At 41.6% G+C, this 24,342-nt stretch overlaps 1 protein-coding gene across 1 annotated transcript in view; it reads left to right on the top strand.

The window, feature by feature from the left end:
• The window catches only part of IREB2 (iron responsive element binding protein 2), a gene marked incomplete at its 5' end in the record, with an annotated part of 42,097 nt that overhangs the window by 4,906 nt on the left and 12,849 nt on the right, over window positions 1–24,342 (top strand). The window contains 9 exons of the mRNA XM_084641331.1: window positions 3,162–3,327; window positions 4,755–4,892; window positions 7,989–8,210; window positions 10,366–10,435; window positions 15,198–15,381; window positions 17,004–17,143; window positions 19,633–19,804; window positions 21,289–21,389; window positions 22,257–22,373. Coding sequence (XP_084497457.1) covers window positions 3,162–3,327; window positions 4,755–4,892; window positions 7,989–8,210; window positions 10,366–10,435; window positions 15,198–15,381; window positions 17,004–17,143; window positions 19,633–19,804; window positions 21,289–21,389; window positions 22,257–22,373 — 1,310 coding nt within the window. The remainder of the gene's footprint in view (window positions 1–3,161; window positions 3,328–4,754; window positions 4,893–7,988; window positions 8,211–10,365; window positions 10,436–15,197; window positions 15,382–17,003; window positions 17,144–19,632; window positions 19,805–21,288; window positions 21,390–22,256; window positions 22,374–24,342) is intronic.

The following is a 24,342-nucleotide window of genomic DNA, read 5'->3' as shown; positions in this document are numbered from 1 at the left end:
TATTTAAACTTATGCTTTAAAAAAATATCTCTAGTTCGATTGGCAGCAAAGAGAATCTTCCAAATGTGAATGGCAGACAGACTGCTCCTCTGCCTCTACTCATAGCTCTTCAAGCAGCATCAGTAGAGTAGAATTAAGAAAACCAGTCAGTTTCACCTGTTCTCTTCAGAACCTTAAGGACAGCCGTGAAATTGAACATAATTATTTCACTTTCTGTCTGGATGCTTTGGAAAGCTATGAAGAGCAGCAGAAATCACTGGAGCTATTTAGGGCAAAAGACTGTGTAAATGGAGACTGTGGAGGAGTAGACTAATAGTGACTCCAACAGTCAGAGTGCTGGGTTGTGAGAGGGAGAAAACCCTCTCTTCCAGCAAATATGGATGCCTTCAAAGTTATCAAACATGCATTAAAACAGACAGAGATTGTTATGAAAGATAGAATTCCAAAGCAGGGCCCCGAGACAGCATTCTGATAGGAATCCTAGCCCCTGCATCTTTCCAGGTCATCCATCCTGGATCTCCTTTGTGACTCCTCTGTCCTGCAGTTTAAAGGTTCATTTGATTTCTTTGGTTCCAAATTGCTATAGAGAGTCTGATTGTCTTAATATTTAAAGTGGGAGCAGAGGTATTCAGTTATGAAAAAAATTGCAGCTAGGTGACTGAGACTGAAAGACCTTTTCTGGTCAGCGCTCTCTCTCTCTCTCTCTCTCTATATATATGTGTGTGTGTGTGTGTGTATATATATATATATATATATATATATATATATATATATATATATGTGGTAGTGCATTGGAATGACTTTATTCTTCATTAAAGGGAAGAACACAACTGACAGGGATATATGGTCATTTTGTTCTGGTAATTTGAATATTAAACACACTTAGTGCTGACATTACACCACATTTATTTTAATCAGATTTCTGTACAATTTGCTTTTTATATGAATCATCTAATTAGATAATTACAGTGACTGCCCTTTAAAATGTATCTCATGTAACAGAAGCCACCAAACCCTGAAGCAATAGTTTATAGGAAGACAAAGTCCATGGACTTGGTTGAAACTGCCAAACTCATCTGTTTGTTAACATTATTCAGATCTGAGCTTTGGTCTCCAGAGCTGAAACACTAGTACATGAACCTGTTTGACCAGTTACCTAGCACCCTTTATACTTGCCCCTATTACTGTACTCTCATCTGACCACCTGAATTATTGCTGAATGGAATGATGTTTGTGAGCGAATGAGTGCTCTTAATTTAGTACCTAAGAGCTCCTTTACTGCCTTCAGTGGTGACTGGCAGCCCTTTCTTTTTTTTAATCTATTCCCCCCCCCCACCCACACACACACACACGTTTTCCCTTCCTTGAGAGCTTCTCCCAATATTTGCTTTGCTGTTACTTTATATTAATCAGTTTAGGTCTAGATTTCTCCCACTTTTGGAGCCACGCTGAGATTATTTCTTGTCTTACTGTCACCTTCTGTGAACAAAGGGGAAACTGCACATAGTGATCCATATTCTGTCATTAAAGTCAGTTCTGACTTGATATCACAAAGTAATTAAATGGTCAAGTTTAGGCTTCTAAAAATTATCTGTATTAATAGTTAGCAGCATAGTCTCATTGTGTCACACCTTCTGCTTTGTCAATGATACCAGCTTTGGCACTCCCTACAGTTATTTCTGCTACCAGTCTCTCCATGCCTTCTCTTTCTTTCATCCTATACATGGGGTATCATTGCTTCTGTGTTCAATCAAGTCCTTATTCTCTTCCATTCAAATCCTTCTTAAAAACTCCTCTTCTCTAGTGCCTACAATAAGTGACTCACTATTCAGTGTTTGTTTTTATATATTTAAAACAAAATCCCCAACCCTCCCAGATGTGCTCACTCCTAATCATACTGCTGTAGCCCTCATCCTAACTGACTGTTTGTCACTGTCATAAATATAAAGGGAAGGGTAAACCCCTTTAAAATCCCTCCTGGCCAGAGGAAAAATCCTCTCACCTGTAAAGGGTTAAGAAGCTAAAGGTAACCTCGCTGGCACCTGACCAAAATGACCAAGTAGGAGACAAGATACTTTCAAAAGCTGGGAGGAGGAAGAGAAACAAAGGGTCTGTGTCTGTCTGTATGCTGCTTTTGCCGGGGATAGAACAGGAATGGAGTCTTAGAACTTTTAGTAAGTAATCTAGCTAGGTATGTGTTAGATTATGATTTCTTTAAATGGCTGAGAAAAGAACTGTGCTGAATAGAATGACTATTCCAGTCTGTGTGTCTTTTTTGTGACTTAAGGTTTTGCCTAGAGGGATTCTCTATGTTTTTGAACCTAATTACCCTGTAAGGTATCTACCATCCTGATTTTACAGAGGTGATACCTTTACTTCTATTAAAAGTCTTCTTGTAAGAAAACTGAATGCTTTTTCATTGTTCTAAGATCCAAGTTTGGGTCTGTGGTCACCTATGCAAATTGGTGAGGATTTTTACCAAACCTTCCCCAGGAAGTGGGGTGCAAGGGTTGGGAGGATTTTGGGGGGAAAGACGTGTCCAAACTACGTTTCCCAGTAAACCCAGTTAAAGTTTGGTGGTGGCAGTGGAAATCCAGGGGCAAAGGATAAAATTAATTTGTACCTTGGGGAAGTTTTAACCTAAGCTGGTGAAAGTAAGCTTAGGAGGTTTTCATGCAGGTCCCCACATCTGTACCCTAGAGTTCAGAGTGGGGAAGGAACCTTGACAGTCACTCTCACATATTTTGGTCCATCTATAATAATGTCCTGACCCTGCAATGAGCTCTGTATGATTGGACCTCAACACTTGGGTGGTATCCCTTTGACTTCAGTGGGGCTCTGCCTGGATTCACATATTCAAAGCTCATTGTACGATCAAGGCCATTTTTTTCAGAAGCTTTTATACTAAGGACCAGGTCCTCCTCTCTTCTGTGAAACACTGTTGCACCCTTCTGAATGCTATAAAATAATAATAGAGAGCAAATGCACATTGATTTAGTGTTTCCTTGTAACTTTATTGTATTCCTGTGCTCTTATGGGGTCGGAATGAATTTCCCTGCATAATTTGTCAAATATCTTTAGTATAGTAAGGTGCTATTAATTAAAACATGTATAGGCTAAAAGTGTTTCCTTGATTAATTCATTTACTTTCCCATAACCAGATACTCTGCCTTATTCCATACGGGTACTGTTGGAAACTGCTGTCCGTAACTGTGATGGCTTCTTAGTAAAAAAGGAAGATGTTATGAATATTTTAGACTGGAAAACAAAACAGAACAATGTTGAAGTGCCCTTCTATCCTGCCAGAGTTCTTCTTCAAGACTTTACGTAAGTGAGATACTTTCTTTTTTTTAATTACATTTTTCTAACAACGTTTTCAAAATCTGTCTTGGTTCACCGTGCTCAGTGAGGTTACCAATCTTTTATCAGGCCTGAAAGAAAACAAAGTGAGGTGGCCCTTGTGATGTTTAAGCATTCCATTAATGAATGGAAATCATAGTTTTTGTTTCTTAGTGCACCTTCAGTGATGTTTCTACATTGTAAATAAAGCCTCTGATCCTGCAAGTTGGTCCAAGAAGGCAGATGCCTGTGCCCACATGGAACTTCGCTAACTTCAGTGGGACTCCATGTGGGTGAAGGTTTCTGTCTGCATGGAGTAACTTGCAGAATAAGGGCCAAAGAACCAGCTTGGTGGCACTTTAACTGTAGTAGGATTGTGTGATGGTGCAATGAAATATTTAGAAATCTTACTTGTGATAACCTAAGGTCAAATCCTGCTTGTTTTACTTGTGCATATAAGCCTATTGAAGCCAATGGGACTACATTCATGAATAAGAAAAGCAGGATTTGTCCATTAGAATGTTACCTATGGATTATTGAGATTTGTGGCTGTGAGGCGGCTAAAAGGAATATTAAGCAGCTACAGAATATTAAACTAGGCACATTTAATTTTGCCAAGCTAGGCAATCATTTATTTGTCAAGTAGCCATGCAGAATAGAGAAGAACTCTGTAAATTCAAAAGCTCATCTCTCTGACAAACAGAAGCTGGTCCAGTAAAAGGTATTAGTTCACGCAACTTATCTCTCTAAGAAGTATCCTAGTTTTATAAAAATATATGGAAGTGATTTAAGTGCTTAGTTAACAAATCAAATCATAAGATTTTCATAACATTTCAGTTTATATCAGTATTCTTATTCTTTCCTTTGGTTTTGTATGTTGTCCTTAAAGAGTGTTTTTTATTTGTAAAATGGGGATAACAGTACTTTTAGATCCTGAAATGAATACTGTTATAATATAAGTGAAAAATACAAATTGAAAAGTAGTAGTAGAATAAGTAGCATACACGTTCATTTGTATAGCAAAGTGGTGGTATACAGTAGCATACGTCCAGAAGTGGGCATTATGCCAAGGTTTCCTCACATACCAAGACAAAAGGGTAAATACCAAATGTAATCAGTTGGCCAAGGATTTTGCATATTCCTAGTTGACACGGACTTTAAATGCGATGGTGGTTATGCTTGGGGTTAGGATGGCAGACAGTTTTTATTTAGATATATTTAAACAAACCCAGCACATGAATACTTAATATTCCTTAAAACATGTTAGACAAAGTAAAACAAGCATTATGAGATGGTATTCAAATAGGCTGCTATGGAGGGTGAATTAAAAACAAGCGTCTACAGTTAGCTTTATTTTAGAGAATTGTCAATGCATCATAATATATGTAAAGTGCTATTTCTTTGTTCTTTGTTAGTGGAATTCCTGCAATGGTGGATTTTGCCGCCATGAGGGAAGCAGTGAAAAATCTTGGAGGAGATCCTATGAAAGTCCATCCTGCCTGCCCAACTGATCTCACTGTTGACCATTCTTTGCAGATTGACTTCAGTAAATGGTATTTAATCTACAAAAGCCAGTTCTGTTTAATAATTAAATTTCAGGGGTGGTCAGTATTCTCCATTGTGCTTTGTTCACTGCTCCTTTGGTAGCATAGAGGTAGCCTATGTAACCGTCATGGAGTTACTATTTAATAATTCACGAATATCATATGTTCTACACATTTGATGAAAGAGGGTTTGCTATATGATTATAAAGTGAATTCAGACAGGGGTCAGTTGCATATATGTAGGAAAGAGGACAATAGCCTGAGATAGCCACCTATTTACCTACATTTGAGGGACAATATTAGACCCATTTGCTTCTAACCCCCCACTCAAACCCATATCGTGCTCCATGAACCAGTTTATTGGGTGGGTGGGGATCACAGATTGTAGATGCATGGAAACCTAAGACAAAGGGCTTCCTGGGGGACAAAAGACATTCTCAAGTGAGGAGGACAGTAGTTGTCAGGAGCTGTTCCGGAGCAAGAGGCTGACAGACATACCCTTAAGGAGGTCATCTGAAGCCATTGGACCTTTTTAGCTTCCAAGTGATGGTTAAGTTTAAACAGTACTTTGTTTTAAGAACATACAGACGGCCATACTGGGTCAGACCAATGGTCCATCTAGCCCAGTATCCTGTCTTCTGACAGTGGCCAATGCTCAGTGCTTCAGAGGGAATGAACAGAACAGGTAATCATCAAATGATCCATCCCCTGTCGCCCATTCCTGGCTTTTGGCAAACAGAGGCTAGGGACGCTTCAGAGCATGGTTTTGCATCCCTGCCCCATCCTGGCTAGTAGCCACTGATGACCCTATTCTCCATGAACTTACCTCATTTGTTTTTGAACCCTGTTATAGTCTTGGCCTTCACATCCTATGGCAAAGAGTTCCACAGATTGACTGTTCATTGTGTGAAGAAATACTGTCTGGTCCCTCAGAAAGCTGTCTGGTCCTGTATTGACTGGGGGTCGTACCTCCTGAAGGGCAGACTTGCAGGTGCCGAGCCCAGTTGGGCCTGCTGAAAAATCACGTTGGTATGCAGGGCTGTAGCCCAAGACCGGTATAAGATTGGCAGAATTCCAGCCCAGGCAGGTTGAGGGACAAGACCTCATACCTGAGGAGGTGCATGCAGAGAGACTAGAAAAGCGGTCCGAGGCAGTGATGTCATGAGATCAATTTGGGGCTCTCCTTTATGTCTGGAAGTTTTGACAGTGTGGAAAAGAAAATCTTTAAATTACACTTACCTTTTGCCTCACTCATGTAATGGTATGTTACACAGCAAAAGCTGTGCATGTGCTAGCCTACTCAGGCTAGCTTGAATCTAGCTAGCATGACTAACAATAGTGGGGAAGACATCACTGTGAAGGGTAGCAAGCAGAGTACGTACCATGGGGCCTTCCAGGCTTGTACTACCCATGCTGAAGTCTTCACTGCTTTTGCCACCCTGCTAGATGGACTGAAGCTAGCTTGGGTAAGCTAGCCCAAGCACAGATTTCGCTATGTAGACATACCCTAAGTGATTACAGCTCCTTTTCTTCTTTCAAAGCATGTAGCCTCCTAAAGGGCATATTGACTGGTCTAACATGTGGAATAGTGATTTCAGTCTCTGGAGAACTGAAAAAGTTCAGAACTGCTGTGAAAGACAGTCTTGTGTGCATATTTGGTATTTGCACGGACCTTTTAAATACATACACAACTCCAATTTTGGCAGTAGTAATTTAGAAGAATGAAAAACAAGAAAGTACAGTAGAACCCTGTTAACCGAGCCTCCATCATCCAGCTCTCCAGTATTAACCAAACCACCAGCCACCCTAGGCTGACAGTGGCAGGGACTCCTGCTGTCAGCCTGAGTCCCAGCCACCCATTCTCCGGTTTATCCAGTTTTTTGGTTATCCTGTCTGGCTGTGGGCCCAATTAGACTGGATAATCAGGGTTCCACTGTATAGCTGTGAAATGAAGATTATTTTGTGATACTGCTTCTCCAGCAGTCCAGTTCTTTTTTTACCCTTCCTCGTGTTTGAAGGGAAAAGCCCAAATTGTGATTAGTTAAGTCTGAAATTATCAGAAAGGCCAAATGTTGGCAAGAGATCTCAACATGCTGCTTTGTACTGATAGATCCAGTTCTGCTAGCTAACTGTTGGAAAGTCCACAGGAGTCTGTCAGCATCTGCTAAAGTGTGATATGAGGCCCTTCCCCAAGGTGCTGCATGTACTGCCTCTGCATAGCTTCCAAATCCCACTAGCTGAGGGATTGTGAACTGAGCTTCGATTCAGACAAAATACCCCGTGAGGTGGTATGGTATCCTGCCACTAGACAATGGAAATGTTTCTTTTTATTTTAGAGCAGCAGAAACATTGATAGCCGTATTTATCATTGTGGCAAATTACTGAATGTAACCATTAGAGGTAAAAAGTCAATCATCTTTCATAGTGGGTTTTTTTCAGTGTGTTCATGTTAAGGTTGAATGTAGTGTAAATAGAGTGTAGTATGGTAAACGTGTAGATGGTTTTAAAAATGTTTACCTACAGTGTTTTATGTATGTACTTACATTATTTTCTTGAGCCTGAAGTATAATAATTTTATATTTGTAGTAATAAAATGTGTTTATTGCTTGAGCCCTTATTTCAGAAACACAATTAAATATAAAATATCACAACTGCTGCTTTGAGTAAACTGTAGCAAGAGAGAATTCCCCAGGGATCTAACAAATGTCGACAGTGCTGCAGTAGAGAATAAAACCAAACACAATCCCCAGCCCTTCCCTGGGACAAGACTTTCCTCACATCCCTTCCCTTCAGACCTTAAGTAAACAGTGCAAGGACCATCTGTGTCCTGTTAATAAATGTGGTGTTTTGCAGACCAATCAGATGAGTGAGTAGTTTATATGGCAGATAATATAGTTCCTTTTAGAAAAGGTCAGTACAACTTCTTTTTGTGTGGTCACCGTGCTGTATTCTTTGATTAACTAAACTTACCCAGTGACACTTTACTTTCAGCAGGGTTGTAATAAAATGGTGACCTTTTAGATACAGTTGGTCATTTGCTGGGGGTGTTTTTTCAGTAGGAAAATGTTTTTATGCACTTGTTTTATTTTCTGTTTAAAATGACAGTGCAATACAGAATGCTCCGAATCCTGGAGGTGGTGACTTACAGAGGCCATTGGCAAAGGTTTCTCCACTTAAAGTGCAGCCTCGGAAGGTACCTTGCAGGGGCCAGACTGGCTGCAAAGGGCCATGTGATGCTGGAGAATCAAGTCGTAACTCAGGAAAATTTTCTGCGCAGATTGAGAATACCCCTATCCTCTGTCCATTTCATCTTCAACCAGTGCCTGAGTATGAAATGCTTTTATTGCTTAGCATTTAATTGTCAAATCCGTCTTTTGCTGGAGGGAATTATGGTTGTGTTTTACTGACTGGAATTCAGGCTCTTTCTGTGTGCTGTCTCCTAGTTCAGCACTTCCTTTTAGTTTGCAGTGCTTTTGGTTTAAATTTAAGGTGGAGCAGAACAATTGTACTATGCTATCAGATGATGCAGGCTTGTCTCCAGAGCAACAGTACAGCTTTTAAAGTGTTGGCCTGCCTTGTGAAAGCCTGTTGGCTAATTACAGCTAGCTTTCTGGAGTTAATTGTAAAATTTAAATGTTGCCTCCAAAATACAAAAAAGTGAGCTAGCTGTCTGTCGTCTGCAAAGCAGGCAATGCTCCTTAAGCTGCACTGAAGGGGCCTCTTGGTTGACATCCAGAATGTCTGCAACAGCTGACAGAGATGCTGCTCCATGCTATGTGTACCTCTCTGCATCTTCGTCCACTCCACCCAGAAACAGGCCGGAGCATTTAGGATGATGTCTAACACCACAGGTGTTTGAACTGATCTAAAACAGGAGAAGAACTTAGATAAAGTGTTCTGTAGAGGGTCATTTATCTGGTGGTTGATTGTCTTTTTAAATCTGAGCTGGAGACTTGCCTCATTTCCTTGTAAGGGCAGTGATACATAGGAACAGTGCTCTGTAAATTAGTTAATGTAATAAGGCACTGCTGAAACTTTGGTTTACATCTGAAAGTCTCTCTTGTTTTATATTTCATTTAAATGATTTACAGAAGGTTTAAACTCCTTTCTTTCCTGATAAGAATTGGACATCCCATACCAGCTAAGAAAGCAGTCTATGTATCATCCCCCAGGCCACAAATAACCTCTAATTCATCTGTCACTGAGTTGAAATGCAGCATTACATCTTGGCTGTATGTGACACCCCACAAAGGCCTCATCTGCTTGCCTTTTCCCAAGATTCATTTATTTATAGGTCCTTTTGCAGCACTCTATGACAATTACATGTAATAACCCTCATCTTTCAACTGCCACCTATCGTCTCTGATAGATTGACTAGATCTCTGTCTTTCTATGGCTGACATATCTAGAATTTCAGTGCTATATTGAAGAGGAGACCCACAACCATACAGTATTTTGATTGTGTTGCAAATTTTATTTTAAAAAAATTATTTCCATCCTCTTTTGCTTTTTCCACACAGAAATAGAAATGTTATGAGAAAAGCTAAATGTTTTCTGCAATCTGGATGTTGCTGATACCAGTACACCCTTTTCTACCAGCAGTGGCATTCATTAAGCTGCAATTTGAGTGTTGACTGTCCCTTAGAGCTTTGTAAAACAATACACCATATGATCTCTCTCTATTGCAGAAGAGAAAGGGGGAAAGGTCATGATGTAAAATGCAGCCCTAAAATATCATTTAGAGAAGGGCTTTTATTACTCTCTCTCACAAAAAAGCTCCTAGAGAAGCAGTAGCTATAAAAACACAATCCAGCAATGAATTTCACTCCTTTAATAAAATTATGTTTTTCATAACAAACACATATGAAAGTTAGTCATCTGCATTTATATTTAGACACTGTGGTGATGAACGCATATACATAAGTAAATGAATACAGTTCCTGGAAGATATTTACAAATAGATTATACAGTATCTTATTGGTGTTCTAGTCAGCAGTTAGAGGACCAGAGTTGAAAATGAGCAATTCTCTTGCCAGCAATAACATAAATCAGACACCTAATTTCTTTCTCAACGTCAAATTATTTGAGGTAAGCAACTCCTACAAATATCAGTTAGAAGAAATACCTTTCTTGTTTGACAGTGCAGTTATTGTAGTCCCTCACATGCTGGGAAGGTATCTTTTTCTGATCGGTGTTTTTTGAGGTTACTTGGTTCAGGCAAACTAGAGCTAAAAACTCTCATTTATGCTGTATGTGATGAGAAGACCAGTCCCTTTCTCTGCTGTTTTCAGAGGGTATCTTCTCCTTTCCTCACTTCCTTGTTTGCAAGAAATTGCCTCAGTCTTATCTAAAAGAATTTAAAAGAATTCTGCTATTTGCAGCAATGAATCAGCGTTCCAGCAAATAGAAGCAAAAACCAAATCTCATTGTTTATCATTCAAAACATGCCGTTGTTTATCAATTAATTTTAATTAATTTCTAGGCCTGAAACAGTGTTAAAAAACCAAGAGGTGGAATTTGGCAGAAATAGAGAGAGGCTTCAGTTTTTTAAGGTATGCCATTTTTTTTCTACAGCCCTCTTACTATATTTTTCATTTGATTTGATGTTTTGTCAATCTTTCAAATGGCCTTGGCAGTTCATGATGGTAGTGGGGGAGTTATTGTATCCCTTTCAAAATTTCAGGTTTTCAGGTCAGAATTTTTGAGTGTATATTAGTACAGCTGATTAGTGCATAACATGATGATACAATTTTTTGGAAGAATGCCCAAGTAATTAATGACTCTTAGGCATTGTAGAGCCCTAATTAAGGTGTGGGGGGTTTTTTAAAGGAGGAAGGGTACAAAATGTTAATAGAAATAGTAAATAAGCTAATATTAACTGAAACAGTGTATTTATTTGGATTTAAACATTTCCCAAGTGTTTGTAACCCAAATATCAATAGTATGGTGTTCCAACCTGAGAACCAGAAGTGATGCTAACTGGAAACAAAAGTGAAACTGACCAGACACTAAGGACTTGATACTTTGAGGTGCCAAACATCCTAAATTTCCATTGAAATGAAAGTGCGTTGAGAGCACTCAGCACCTCAGAATTATTATCTGTCTGCATCTCTGCAGGTTAACTGCTTCCTCAGTCCAAAACTGTTTTCATCTAAAGTGTCATAGGAATTTTTAGTAGGTAGACAATAGAGCCCATATACTTAAAAGTTGGTACTGTCTATTGAATCAACAATCCTCAGCCTTAAGAGGATTGGAAAGAGGTGCCATATATGAGAGATTTCAAAGCCTAAATACAGCTGAGTTTCGCACCAGCCTTATCCCTAGACAAAGCCCTGATCCTGCAAATCTTTGTTTAAGACAATAGTCCCATTTAAATCAGTGGGACCACTTCTGAATGGGATTTGCGTACAAGTCAATGCCACTCTGATTACCAGTTGGTAGTTTTGGGGTTGCTTCACTGATGTAAGTCATTTCTCCCTTCCTCTGATTCAGTGCGTTTCTGTAGTGCTTGCTGCTAGCCTAGGAATTTATGACCTGAACTCTGATCACTATAAGGCAGCATGATATGCTGCTATTCAATCAACAGACAGGATACCTAACTATGTATGTTGCTGATTGGCTAGGGCATTTTTCTTCTGTATTACCATTACATATAATAACAGTAAAAGCTGTTTTATCTGGCACTTCACCAACCGGAAAGCTCTATAAAATCTTCTTTGAAATTCTGGTTGAGAGTCTGGTTGGGCTGGGGCACAGGAGGGGGTGCGGAGGGTGAGCTTTGGGGGAGGGAGTTTGGGTGCAGGAGGAGTTCGGGGCAGCGGGTTGGCAGGCAGGGATGTCAGATCCGGGGGGCTGTCACCTTGGGCAGCTCCCTGCAAGTGGCGACCTGTCCCAGCTACTCCAGGTGGAGGCATGGCAGGCGGCTCCATGCTCTGCCCCTGCCCCACCCCAAGCACAAGCTCCACAGCTCCCGTTGTCTGGGAACCACCTGCGGACGGAGGCAGTGCGCAGAGCCTCCTACTGCACCTCCATCTAGGAGCAGCCAGGACAGGTCACTGCTTGCGGGGAGGTGACCGCCCCCCAGATCCAGCACCCTGCACCCCAACCTGCTGCCCCGAGCCCCCTCCCGCACCCAAATTCCCTCGCTCTTAGTTAACCCACATTTTTCACTTACCGGCACCCCCCATTTCCCCAACATGCTGGATAAAACCGCTTTTACTGTAATTTAACACAACCAACAAAGAAAGAAAGAAATTAACAATTAAAGTGCAGTTCTCCTCTGAAAAGTGACTCTGAAAATTGGGTTTCCATGTTTGTGATCTGAGTTTACAAGTAAAATATAAGGCTGTCGATTAATCTCAGTTAACTCACGCGATGAACTAAAAAAAAAAAAAATTGCAATTAAAAAAATTAATCACGATTAATTGCAGTTTTAATTGCACTGCTAAGCAATAGAATACCATTGAAATTTATTAAATATTTTGGATGTTTTTCTGCATTTTCAAATATATTGATTTAATTTACAACACAGAATACAAAGTATAAAGTGCTCACTTTATATTATTTTTATTACAAATATTTGCACTCCAAAAATGATAAACAAAAGAAATAGTATTTTTCAGTTCACCTCATGTAGTGCAATCTCTTTATCGTGAAAGTGCAACTTACAAATGTAGACTTTTTTGTTACATAACTGCACTCAAAAACAAAACAATGTAAAACTTTAGAGCCTACTAATCCACTTAGTCCTACTTCTTGTTCAGCCAATTGTGAAGACATACAAGTTTGTTTACATTTGCAGGAAATAATGCTGCTCGCTTCTTGTTTACAATGTCACCTGAAAGTGAGAATAGGTGTGCACACGACACTGTTGTAGCTGGCATCACAAGATATTTATGTACCAGATACGCTAAAGATTCATATGTCCCTTCACGCTGCAACCACCATTCCAGAGGACATGTGTCCATACTGATGACTGGTTCTACTCGATAACGATCCAAAACAGTGCAAACTGATGCGTGTTCGTTTTCATTATCTGAGTCAGATGCCACCAGCAGAAGGTTGATTTTCTTTTTTAATGTTTTGGGTTCTGTAGTTTCCGCATCAGAGTGGTGTTCTTTTAAGACTTCTGAAAGCATGCTCCACACCTTGTCCCTCTCAGATTTTGGAAGGCACTTCTGATTCTTAAACCTTGGGTTAAGTGTTGTAGCTTTCTTTAGAAATCTCAAATTGGTACTTTCTTTGCGTTTTGTCAAATCTGCTGTGAAAGTGTTCTTAAAATGAACAACATGCTGGGTCATCATCCAAGACTGCTATAACATGAAATGGCAGAATGAGGGTAAAAAACAGAGCAGGAGACAAACAGTTCTCCCCCCAAGGAGTTCAGTCATAAATTTAATTAACACATTTTTTTAATGGGCGTCATCAGCATGGAAGCATGTTCTCTGGAATGGTATCCAAAGCACGAAGGGGCATATGAAGGGATTGCTCTACAGCAGTGGTCTCCAAATTTTTTTGAGCGCGCATCCCTATCAGTAAAACTTTTTTGAGCACACCCCCCCAATATATGTATATTTATTTATGTATAAATTATATATCTGTCCTACTGTACTAATATATTGTGTAAATTATAAACCATACACAAAAAATAGAAATTAAAAAACAATGAGATAAAGATGATATATTTTTCAGATTTTTTTATTTTATTAACGGTACAAAAACCCTTTTTGCTCTCACTTTAAAAAATTTATTAATAATTTTAGTGAGAGCAATGTGATTGAATATGCTTTATTATTTTTGAAAATCTTGGTTTAACACTTTGTGATACAGCGGGCGCTCAGGGTGGGGTGCGGGGTCTGGGAGGGAGTTAGGGTGCGGGAGGAGGCTCAGGGCTGGGGCAGGCAGGAGGTGCAGAGCACTTACCTGGGACAGCTCCTGTTTGGTGCAGGGGGTGTGCAGGTGGCCCTGCGAAGCGCAGCACCACCCCCATGGCCGCGATTCTGGGAGCTGCCGCCCCACACCCCCCCACCCCCCCAGCAGGCAGGGCCACCCGGAACGCAAGGGCTTTAGGGGCTTCAAGGCCTTGGGCTAAGGGGGCCCCGGGGCCCTGGCCTGCAGCTCTAAAGCCCCTTTCGGAATGCGGCCCTGTGAGCACGAGCCGGAGGATTCAGGAGGAGCAGGGGCAGCCGTGCAACCAGCGGCCGGAGAGAAGTCGCACTTCCCCTTCAAAGCACCGCTTCTCTCCAGCCGGCTTTGAAGGGGAAAGTGCCACTTCTTTGCGGCTGCCCCTACTCCTCCACAGGCCGGAGGACTCGGGGCTGCCCCCCCTTCCCCCCCCTTCCGGCGGTGCTCCTCCTGCCACACCGCCCTTTTGCTCCGACGGTGCTCCTCCTGCTGTGCCCCCCAATCCATCGTCTTGTGCACCCCACTTTGGAGACCACTGCTCTACAGAACTTGAATTGAAAAATACTATTTCTTTAATTTATTATTTTTAGAGTGCAAATATTTGTGATAAATAATATAAAGTGAGCACTGTACACTTTGTATTCTGTGTTGTAATTGAAATCAATATATTATAGAACGTAGAAAACATCAAAAAATATTTAAATGGTATTCTGTTATTGTTTAACAGCGCAATTAATCATGATTAATTTTTTTAACCACTTGACAGCCCTAGTAAAAAGATGTTTTTCTAAGTGTCAGCTTTGCAATCTCAGCCAAGTTTGTGAGAATCAAGCTGTATTTTTTGCAATCTCATAAAACATAATCAGTACTGAAGGTTCTGCTGGCCAAGTATTACCCTTGGTTACACTTGTGCTTCTCTGTTGTCTCAGTTCAGTGACATCTGTGTGAGCCCGTTGCTTTCATTAGGTTTGTACATAGAAGTGATTAAGAATTTAGTAAATTTTGTTGATGAACAAGAAGGAATAGACTCCAACTGATTCTCTCATACCTGTGATGACTTTGCAGTACTAACAGAAGGAGTGAAAACCACAGCCAGGAATATCAGAAAATGTCTTTCTATACTCACAGGAAACAGATGTGTGGATTTTTACATAGTCACTTTTCAGAGTAGAACCATGTGTAAATGCTGAAATTGCATATTTCCCAATTTACTTGAACAGCCAATCATATCTGAAGAGCAAGTATGATGACGTTCATTTTTTTAATTCTTTATTATGTGTTCTTTAAAGTTATGTGGCTTTATGTCACTAAACACAGTTTAGCACACCTTCTGTACAAATGCAAAACACCCTGGTTGATTTAAATATAACGCAATAACCTTTTTTTTATTCTCTCTCAAAAAAAATTTAGTGGGGTTCAAAGGTTTTTAGGAATGTTGCTGTAATTCCACCTGGAACGGGAATGGCACACCAAATGAACTTGGAATATTTATCAAGAGTTGTTTTTGAAGTTAAAGATTTCCTATATCCCGACAGTGTAGTTGGCACAGATTCTCATACAACTATGGTAAATGGTTTGGGGATCTTGGGATGGGGTAAGTATTCTGTACATGACTTGATAATTTCAATTGTATTGTAAGGGTTTTTTTACTATATAAATGGAAAATAATTACTATTTAATACTTTCTTTATATTGGATATTTCTCTGTTTCAAGCCTAACAGCATTTCAGAACTTGAAATTTTATTTAGGGGAAACATATTTTGAAGATAATTTCATGACATACGAATAATGGACTGAAATTGTTTGCAGTTCTTCTAAAACAAGGGTGGGCAAACTTTCTGGGCCGAGGGCCACATCTGGGTGGGGAAACTGTATGCAGGGCAGAGGGTTGGGGGGCGTGCAAGGTGTGGGAGGGGGTGCGGTGTGCAGGAACGGGCTCAGGGCAAGGGATTGGGGCATAGGAGGGGTGTGCGGTTTATGGGGGGACTCAGGGAAGGGGGTTGGGGCGCAAGAGGGGTGCGGAGTGCAGGAGGGGGCTCGGCGGGTACAGGAGGGGTGCAGACTGCGGGAAGGGGCTCAGGGCAGGGGGTTTGGGTGCGGGGTGCCATGGGGCTCAGGGCAAGGATTGGGGTGCGAGGTGCAGGCAGGGGGCTTAGGGCAGGGAGTTGGGGGGGCGGGGTGCAGGAGGGGTTTGGGCTCTGGCCCGGCGCCACTTACCTAAATCGGCTCCGGGGTGGCAGCGGTGCGCACCGAGGCCAGGGCAGGCTACCTGTGTGCCTGCCCTGGCCCCATGCTGTGCCGCTCCGGGAAGCTGCCGGAACCACGTCCTTGCGCGGCCTCTGGGGGAGAGGGGGCACAGGGCTCCGTGCGTTGCCCTTGCCACGCCTCCAGGTACCTCCCCCGAACCTCCCATTGGCCACGGTTCCCCGTTCCTGGCCAATGGGAGCTGTGGGGGGTGGTGCCTGGAGGCAAGGGCAATGCACTGAGCCCTCTGCCCCCCGGGGACATGGTGCAGGCCGCTTCTGAGGGCGGCGTGGAGCCTCCGTCACCACAGGAAAATCCTGCAGGCCGGATCCAAAGCCCCGAGGGGCCAGATCCGGCCCGCGGGCCGTAGTTTGCCCACCCCTGTTCTAAAAGAAACTAGAGAGATTCCATATAGTAAGGCCAGTTTCATTCCCAGGATAATAGTGATTCACAGCCTAAATGGTGGGGTTTTTAAGACATTTATATAATGCATAGATGAGTGTTTTGATGTTGTCATTGGAAATCAGTCAAGAACTGTGTATCCTGAGAAGGGATTTGAAGGAAATCATAATATTGCAAAGCTCTTGTTACTGTAGTTCGATGCACATTGGCATGGCAGTGTGAGGAAGTTTCCATGCTGCATGTGTTCTCTGGATGAATAGAAAATTTCTATCTAACACCTTTATATAAAATCAGTAGTAGATATGGTACACCAGTAGGATTAAAATGTGATAATTTGAGCAGTAGTTTTGCAAGATTCTTTCATGTCCGTCTTTTTATTAGAAGACACGTGTATTGAACATATTGTCTTTCAGTTGGAGTCAGATACAAATAAGGATGTGTTATTGTACAGATTATTATGGCCTTTAGCTTCAATAGCAGGAACTTCATTAGACTTTAATATGCACTTCAAAATGTTTGTTATGTTAATTACTTAGCACAATAAAAACAGTTTAATATTCTACCTCCAGGTGTTGGCGGTATTGAAACAGAAGCAGTAATGCTGGGAATGCCAGTTGCACTCACTTTGCCTGAGGTAGTTGGGTGTGAGCTGACAGGCTTAGCCAGCCCACTTGCTACATCCATAGATGTTGTTCTAAGCATTACTAAGGTAATTCAGAATTCTGTTTATCCTAAATCAAGCAGACTTTGTTATGGTGGGAGTTCTACCAGAGATGCTTAGGAAGTGAAATAAAAGCTGGATATGAGTCAACAGTGTGCCCTTGTTCCCAAGAAAGCTAATGGCATTTTGGGCTGTATAAGTAGGGGCATTGCCAGCAGATCGAGGGACGTGATCATTCCCCTCTATTCGACATTGGTGGGGCCTCATCTGGAGTACTGTGTCCAGTTTTGGGCCCCACACTACAAGAAGGATGTGGAAAAATTGGAAAGCAACCAGCGGAGGGCAACAAAAATGATTAGGGGACTGGAACGCATGACTTATGAGGAGAGGCTGAGGGAACTGGGATTGTTTAGTCTGCAGAAGAGAAGAATGAGGGGGGATTTGATAGCTGCTTTCAACTACCTGAAAGGGGGTTCCAAAGAGGATGGATCTAGACTGTTCTCTGTGGTAGCAGATGACAGAACAAGGAGTAATGGTCTCAAGCTGCAGTGCAGGAGGTTTGGGTTGGATATTAGGAAAAACTTTTTCACTGGGAGGGTGGTGAAGCACTGAAATGGGTTACCTAGGGAGGTGGTGGAATCTCCTTCCTTTGAGGTTTTTAAGGTCAGGCTTGACAAAGCCCTGGCTGGGATGATTTAGTTGGGGATTGGTCCTGCTTTGAGCAGGGGGTTGGACTAGATGACCTCCTGAGGTCCTTTCCAACCCTGATATTCTATGACACTCGCAGTCTCTGATGCGGCATCATTAACTGTAGCTATATGAAACAGCAACATCTCTATTAACCGCCTAAGTACGCAACTGCTCATTTAAGTCCTATTTATTTTCTTTTTACCAATGGTCCCTTAGAGGCCTTACATATAGCTATGTATTTACAGACATTTTATAAATGTAATTAATGTCAGTGTTCCCTAGTGAGAGCACTTACAGTCTCTGCAGTGGAAAAACCCTCCTGTTTGACTCTTTGCTCCAAAGTGTTCCTGCAAAACCCTGCTTTTGCTCTCAACCTGGGGTAAATCAGGAGTAACTTTACTGAAGTCAGTAGTTACAGTAGTGTAACAGAAATGTAGTGAGAGGATATCTGTCTCTCTGGATCTCCACTCCTGGGCCTCTGGTAAATGGTGTCAGAGTGATTTGTGTCAGTATGGTGAATGCTTCCTTCCTTTCAGACCCTTAGCAAGATTTAATCAGTTTCTATTTTTCAGTTTTTCACTGCACTTGGAGTTTTGTCCTTATAAAACAGAAGGTGTAAGAGGGGGTAAATGTCAATGAATCCCTACTCTCTAAGCCCGGTGAACTAGTTACAGTGGATTGCACAATCGCACAGAAAAGTCTTGTTAGATTTCTGTTCCCAGTTTCTTGCTTGGCTCCAAGAGATGAGAGTGTAATTTTTCACACTGTTTACCAGCAGCTACGCTAGCCTAAGGAGGACAGGTGCAGGCATCCTGGAAGGATCAGTGGGGCAGTGTACACTGCCTCAGAATGTATGGGGGTTTTCCAGGGAAATTGGGGGACCATCAGGGATAAAGCAGCACTTAGGTTTCAGTGACCACACCCAACAAACCAGTAGTGTCGCTTTGCTTAACTGTCTGTTAATTCCAGTATGGTGGTTTTATTTTCAAAAGTTGTTCCAGTGACATATGTTACTGCTTAGATATTTATTTGTCTTCTTATCCTGACCTCTACAAATATCTTTTCCTTCAAGTAGTTATCCCTTTCTTTTCATTGCCATCCGCTGTTCTCTAAAATTTCACTGACTTCACAGCTAGGGTACCTTGAGGAACAAGAGAGAGGGAATAGTGTCTAACTAGGCTTTCCTTGTGATAGTACAAAGCACCCTCACTAGCTCACTGGGCTTAGAGTAGAGCTTTAAATTCCTTCCTTTGAGTCTTTGTCACCTTGATTACCAAATGAAAAGCCACACGTTGCCTTGTGAATTCCTGACTCCTCCTAGCAACACTTTAAAAGGCATGTTTCAGAGTAACAGCCGTGTTAGTCTGTATTCGCAAAAAGCAAAGGAGTACTTGGGGCACCTTAGAGACTAACCAATTTATTTGAGCATAAGCTTTCGTGAGCTACAGCTCACTTCATCGGATGCATACAGTATGCATCCGATGAAGTGAGCTGTAGCTCACGAAAGCTTATGCTCAAATAAATTGGTTAGTCTCTAAGGTGCCACAAGTACTCCTTTTTCTTTTTTTAAAAAGCATGGTACAGTCACTGCTTGAAAATATGCAGAACTGAGTGGGTGGGGAGACATATCTTGAGGGTTTTTACCTCTGTCAGAGTCCAGTTTAAGTGTTAAAGTTTTGACGTTTGAAGTTTGTGGACATGATTTAGATATAAAGAAGTTTTGCACTGTATTTCATTTTGTAAAATTAGTAATTGTTACTAATTTCAAACTGTTGCACCAAACATTCCTTGTAGTATATCTTCTTATATTCCGGATGTTTTATAGTTCTGTATTTCATTTTTAATAGCAACTCAGGCAAGCAGGAGTGGCTGGAAAATTTGTTGAGTTTTTTGGAACTGGCGTTTCCCAGCTGTCTGTAGCTGACCGAACCACAATAGCAAATATGTGTCCTGAATATGGTGCTATTTTGAGCTTTTTCCCTGTTGATAATGTGACGCTAAAGCACTTAAAGCATACAGGTAAGGATGAAATTAAGGTGTAACACACATGATTCAGCATATTAGCATTTTAAAGTCACATGGAAAGTATTTTTTATCTAAAATTGCATCATGCGTTACATTTGGACAGTATTTTTCTTCAGGATTATAACCTGCTTGATGGAGATAATGTAATGAGTTCTGCTGGCAATAATGTTCTGTGTCATGGGGAGCTACTTTGCAGATCCCGCCCATGAATAGCCTCATGGACACAATGGAATTTTAAATTTAATAAAAATTATATTGCTTTAATGAATATCAGCTACCTTTTTCTGTGGAAGTGGCCATTGGGCCGTGGAGCTTATTAGCATGTAAATTTCCTTATGGCACTACATTTCATTAATTACTGTTTTTCTAGTTAAGCTAGGAAATAATTTTTTTAAATAAATCTTGACAGATGGATAGCTGGCGTGCCTCTGAAGCTTGTACCAAATCTGTACAAGCTTTATATTATGTTTGCTGTGATCAGTCTGATCATTGCCATCACTGTTCAGGGTCAGCTTATTCTTGAGCATGCAGAGGTCTTCTTTGTCAAGACAGACCATTTTCCGCCCCCCATGAGTTATTCTATAAGGCCAGGAATGGCAACATGGTAAAGTGGTTCCTCTTGACAATTAATGAAATCTTCTTTTTATATTATGGGAAAAAAATTGTGAGCATATATTTTAAAGTGGTTTCTGCCAGGATGGGTTAAACGTGATTTGCCTGGTAACTACGGACCTCACAAACCATTACTTCATCTAACCAGTGTTTTAAACAGTGTTAGAGAACCATGTTTAAAATGGTTTATCACAATTTGAAGACAAGTTCAGACAGAGTTTGGTGGCTGCTGGGAATGGTCTTCTGCAGGATTATTTTGGTGCATCTCAGCTTCTTTGGTTTTTGAGTTACCTTTTGGTTTTTGCCTTTTCACCTCCTACGAAAGTGAGATTCAGTCGCTCCTCTTGCCTAATTTGGCTCAGAGGATCAAGAAGTTTCTGCTGTTGCTCCCCATAGATCAGGTCATAATGAGAAGGGTACCTGCTGAATGGATGTTCCTTTTCTGAGTTCCATCTTAGACTGCAGTGAGGTGATCAGATGAAAATGAAAAAAGCTCTTAATTATGAACTAATAGTACATATGCTTTCAGCAAGCTATTCAGTTTGTGTAGCTTGTCAGTCCTTGTTTCAAAGATTGAAGTATATCACTTTTAGATTTTGTGGGGGTTCAACAAACTGCTAATAGGACAGAGGTAGAATGTGTAGGGACGATTATATGGCAAGAAGACTGATATTCAGGGCAGTTATTAAAGTGCAAAGTCAGATTTGTCATGCACATCAATAGTGCTTGATTCATGGAATCCATGGGGCGGCACACAGATTGTGTGAATTTGTCACAATATTTATTTCTGAGAACCCTAGTTACAAGTAAGTTATGCTCTTTTTCAGTAGCATACCTTTTCCCATGTCTGGAAATTTTTTCCATAGGCTTTGACAAGGCCAAGCTTGAGTTCATGGAAGCATATCTTAAAGCTGTGAAGTTATTTCGAAATGATCAGATTTCTTCAGAGGAACCTGAATATACCCAGGTATTTATAGAATGACTTTTACTTTTTCAACTATTTGTATTCATTATTCATAACTTATTTTTTATCATTGTAATTGTTGCCACTTTTTAATTGACATTTGTACATGAATATCTTAACTCATAGCTTTGGATAGTTAGATACGTTACGAAAAAACCCAACAACCTTCGGTAGTGTAGCTAGGGTGGGGAGCGAGACAGCGGCCGCTCTCCCACTGAGCAGAAGTGGTGCCTTTTTAATTTTTACTCACCTGGTGGCTCTCCGGATCTTCGGCAGCGGATCAGGCGGCGCTCCGGGTCTTCAGCGGCACTTCAGCGTCAGGTTCTTCATTCGCTCCGGGTTCTCCGGTGGCAGAGGGTCCTTCAGTGCCGCCAAAGACCGGAGCAAGTGAAGGACCCAATGCCGAAGTGCCACCGAAGACCTGGAGTGAGTGAAGGACCCGACACCGAAGACCCGGAGCACTGCCAGGTGAGTACAAGCGGGCGGTGCCTTTTTTAATCTCCGCTCCCCCTGTTTTCTCCACCTGGCTATGCCACTGACAACCTTAAGTACTATAATAAGTGTAGGAGTGTAGGAACGGCTGATGAATCCCTTTCGTCAACCAACTCTTTCAGGGTATCTCATAAGTCTGACTTCATGAGAAATTTTGGCAGCTGGCGTCAAAGCTCATGGATTGTTCATGATAAAGCATTGTTAGTAATACTCCATCTTGAAAATGAAAGCCTGACTTTTTAATGGAAAAACACCACAGACTATTCAGATTACTAAACTGGATGGGCCCAGTTGCCTTGAAAAACTAGGGCTAAATGTGCTCTTACCTATTGGGCAATGTTTCCTAGCATGTGTTACTGGGTTTTTTTCCTTTTCCAGATAATACAAATAGATCTGAGTTCTATAACGCCATATGTCAGTGGCCCAAAGAGACCACAGGATAGAGTGGCTATTACTAATATGAAGAGTGATTTCCAAGCCTGCTTAAATGAGAAGGTTTGTACAACTTTACTTTTAGTGGTTTGGTAGATAGATGTATTGTAACTCATTTTTTGGCTTTCATACTGAACACAATAGTTTATAAAGTCATAATCCATAATCTGAAGCATTTATTTTACAAATACTCGCTACCTCAATGAGTGTCCCTTGGGCATAGCTCTGTATGCTAACCATCACAGGAATGTTACTGGGCCTCAAACAGTAGAAAATTTGAATAAAAATTGCAAAAAGCCTCAATTCATATTATGGACCTAAGAATCTACTAAGCAGAAAAGTGAAAAAGTTAAGCAATCAGATGTTCCAAACTTCTACAGTTTGTCCATTTAAGTCATTTTTAAAATTGCTAAATTGGTTAGGCACATGAGTGGGTGGGTTTTTTTGAGAATTTCTATTTTAAAACAACAGTGGGGCAAAAATGATTGTACAGTGCCATTTCTTATGAGTGAGTTAAAAATCCCTCCAAATCAGCGTCATTGTTTGAAATTGAAACGATGATTCTCCGTGTTGTTGGGAGGTAAATTCAGTTTAGTCCAGCTTAATATAACCGTTGATTTTAATCAATTGTTAAATTATCCAAAACTTAAAAAAAAAAACAACAGAATGTGCCTTAACAACCATGAGCCTCCAATTTCCAATGCTTTTGAATGGGAGCTGAATTTTCAATCCTAACATGTACTGTTAAGTTCAGTGATCAAGAAGAGCTGTTTACAGCACCGAGTCAGAAGTAGAATTGCAAGTAGCATAGAGTCTGATTCAAAGGCCATTGAAATCTCTGAGTCTTCTGCTTCAGTGGGCTTTGGATAAGACCCATAGTGTGTAGCAGTCAGCTGTGGTAGGCTTGCCTTATGTGGGAGAAAAATCAAAGACTCGGTAGTGAAAAAAAGAGATGTTTGTGGGGAAGCTGGGTGGGCCATGAAGACTTCTGGGAGATTAAATCCAGATCCAGACCGTGTTTATCTTTAATCCTTTCCCAGTCAAACTTGGTTTGACAGCTTCCTGTTTGATTAGCTCATCTTTATTATATTTCAGACAGTTATAAAATAGTGCTGAAGAAATATATGTAATTAATTAGGTTTAGTGCAGGGATGGGCAAACTTTTTGGCCCAAGGGCCACATCAGGGAATAGAAATTCTATGGCAGGCCATGAATGCTCTCGGGTTCAGGGTGTGAGCTCTGGGGTAGGGCTTGGGATGAGGAGTTTGGGGTGTAACAGGGTGCTCTGGGCTGGGACCGATGGGATCAGAGGGCAGGATAGGGATCAGGGCTGGGGCAGGGGTGCAGGAAGGGGTGCAGGTTCCAGCTGGGGATGAGAGGTTTGGGGTGCAGGAGGGTGCTCCGAGCTGGGATCGAGGGGTTTGGAGAGGAGGAGGGGCATCAGGGCTGGGGCAGGAGTGTGGGGAGAGGCTAAGGGGTGCAGGCTTCAAGCGGTGATTACCTCAGGCGGCTTCTGGAAGCAGTGGCATGTCCCTTCTCCGGCTCCTACGTGGAGGCGTGGCCAGGTGGCTCTGCACACTGCCTCATCTGCAGGCACTGTCCCTGCAGCTCCCATTGGCATGCCAGAGGGGGTATTAGAGTGCGTAGGAGCTGGAACGGGGCCGAGCCCTGACCCAGCGCCCCGGCTGGAGTGGGGCCAAGCTGCGTGGTCCAGCCGGAGTGGGGCCAAAACGCTGCTCCCCAGCGGGAGCTCACGGGCTGGCTTAAAGTGGCTCCAGCCCGTGGTCCATAGTTTGCCCACCCCTGATAGTGAGTAGAATATCTTGTATGTGATGCTGGAGGAGTTGTTTTTAATGGACCAGTTATGGTTTATATTAAAAGTCTTGAGCCTTGCCACATGATACACACATTTCTAATTTTGCAAACTACATATACCTGAATGAATGCCTATTCCTTTAAATAAGGGAATTCACCTAAAAGAAGGGAGAAAATACTCTAGGGATTTGATCCTGCTTTTGATGCATAGGCACTT

This window comes from Lepidochelys olivacea, assembly GCF_965140295.1.
Source record: "Lepidochelys olivacea isolate rLepOli2 genome assembly, chromosome: 10".
Taxonomy (NCBI): Eukaryota; Metazoa; Chordata; order Testudines; family Cheloniidae; genus Lepidochelys; species Lepidochelys olivacea.
The sequence above is the reverse complement of the archived record's forward strand: the minus strand, read 5'-3'. Positions and strand labels throughout refer to the sequence as shown.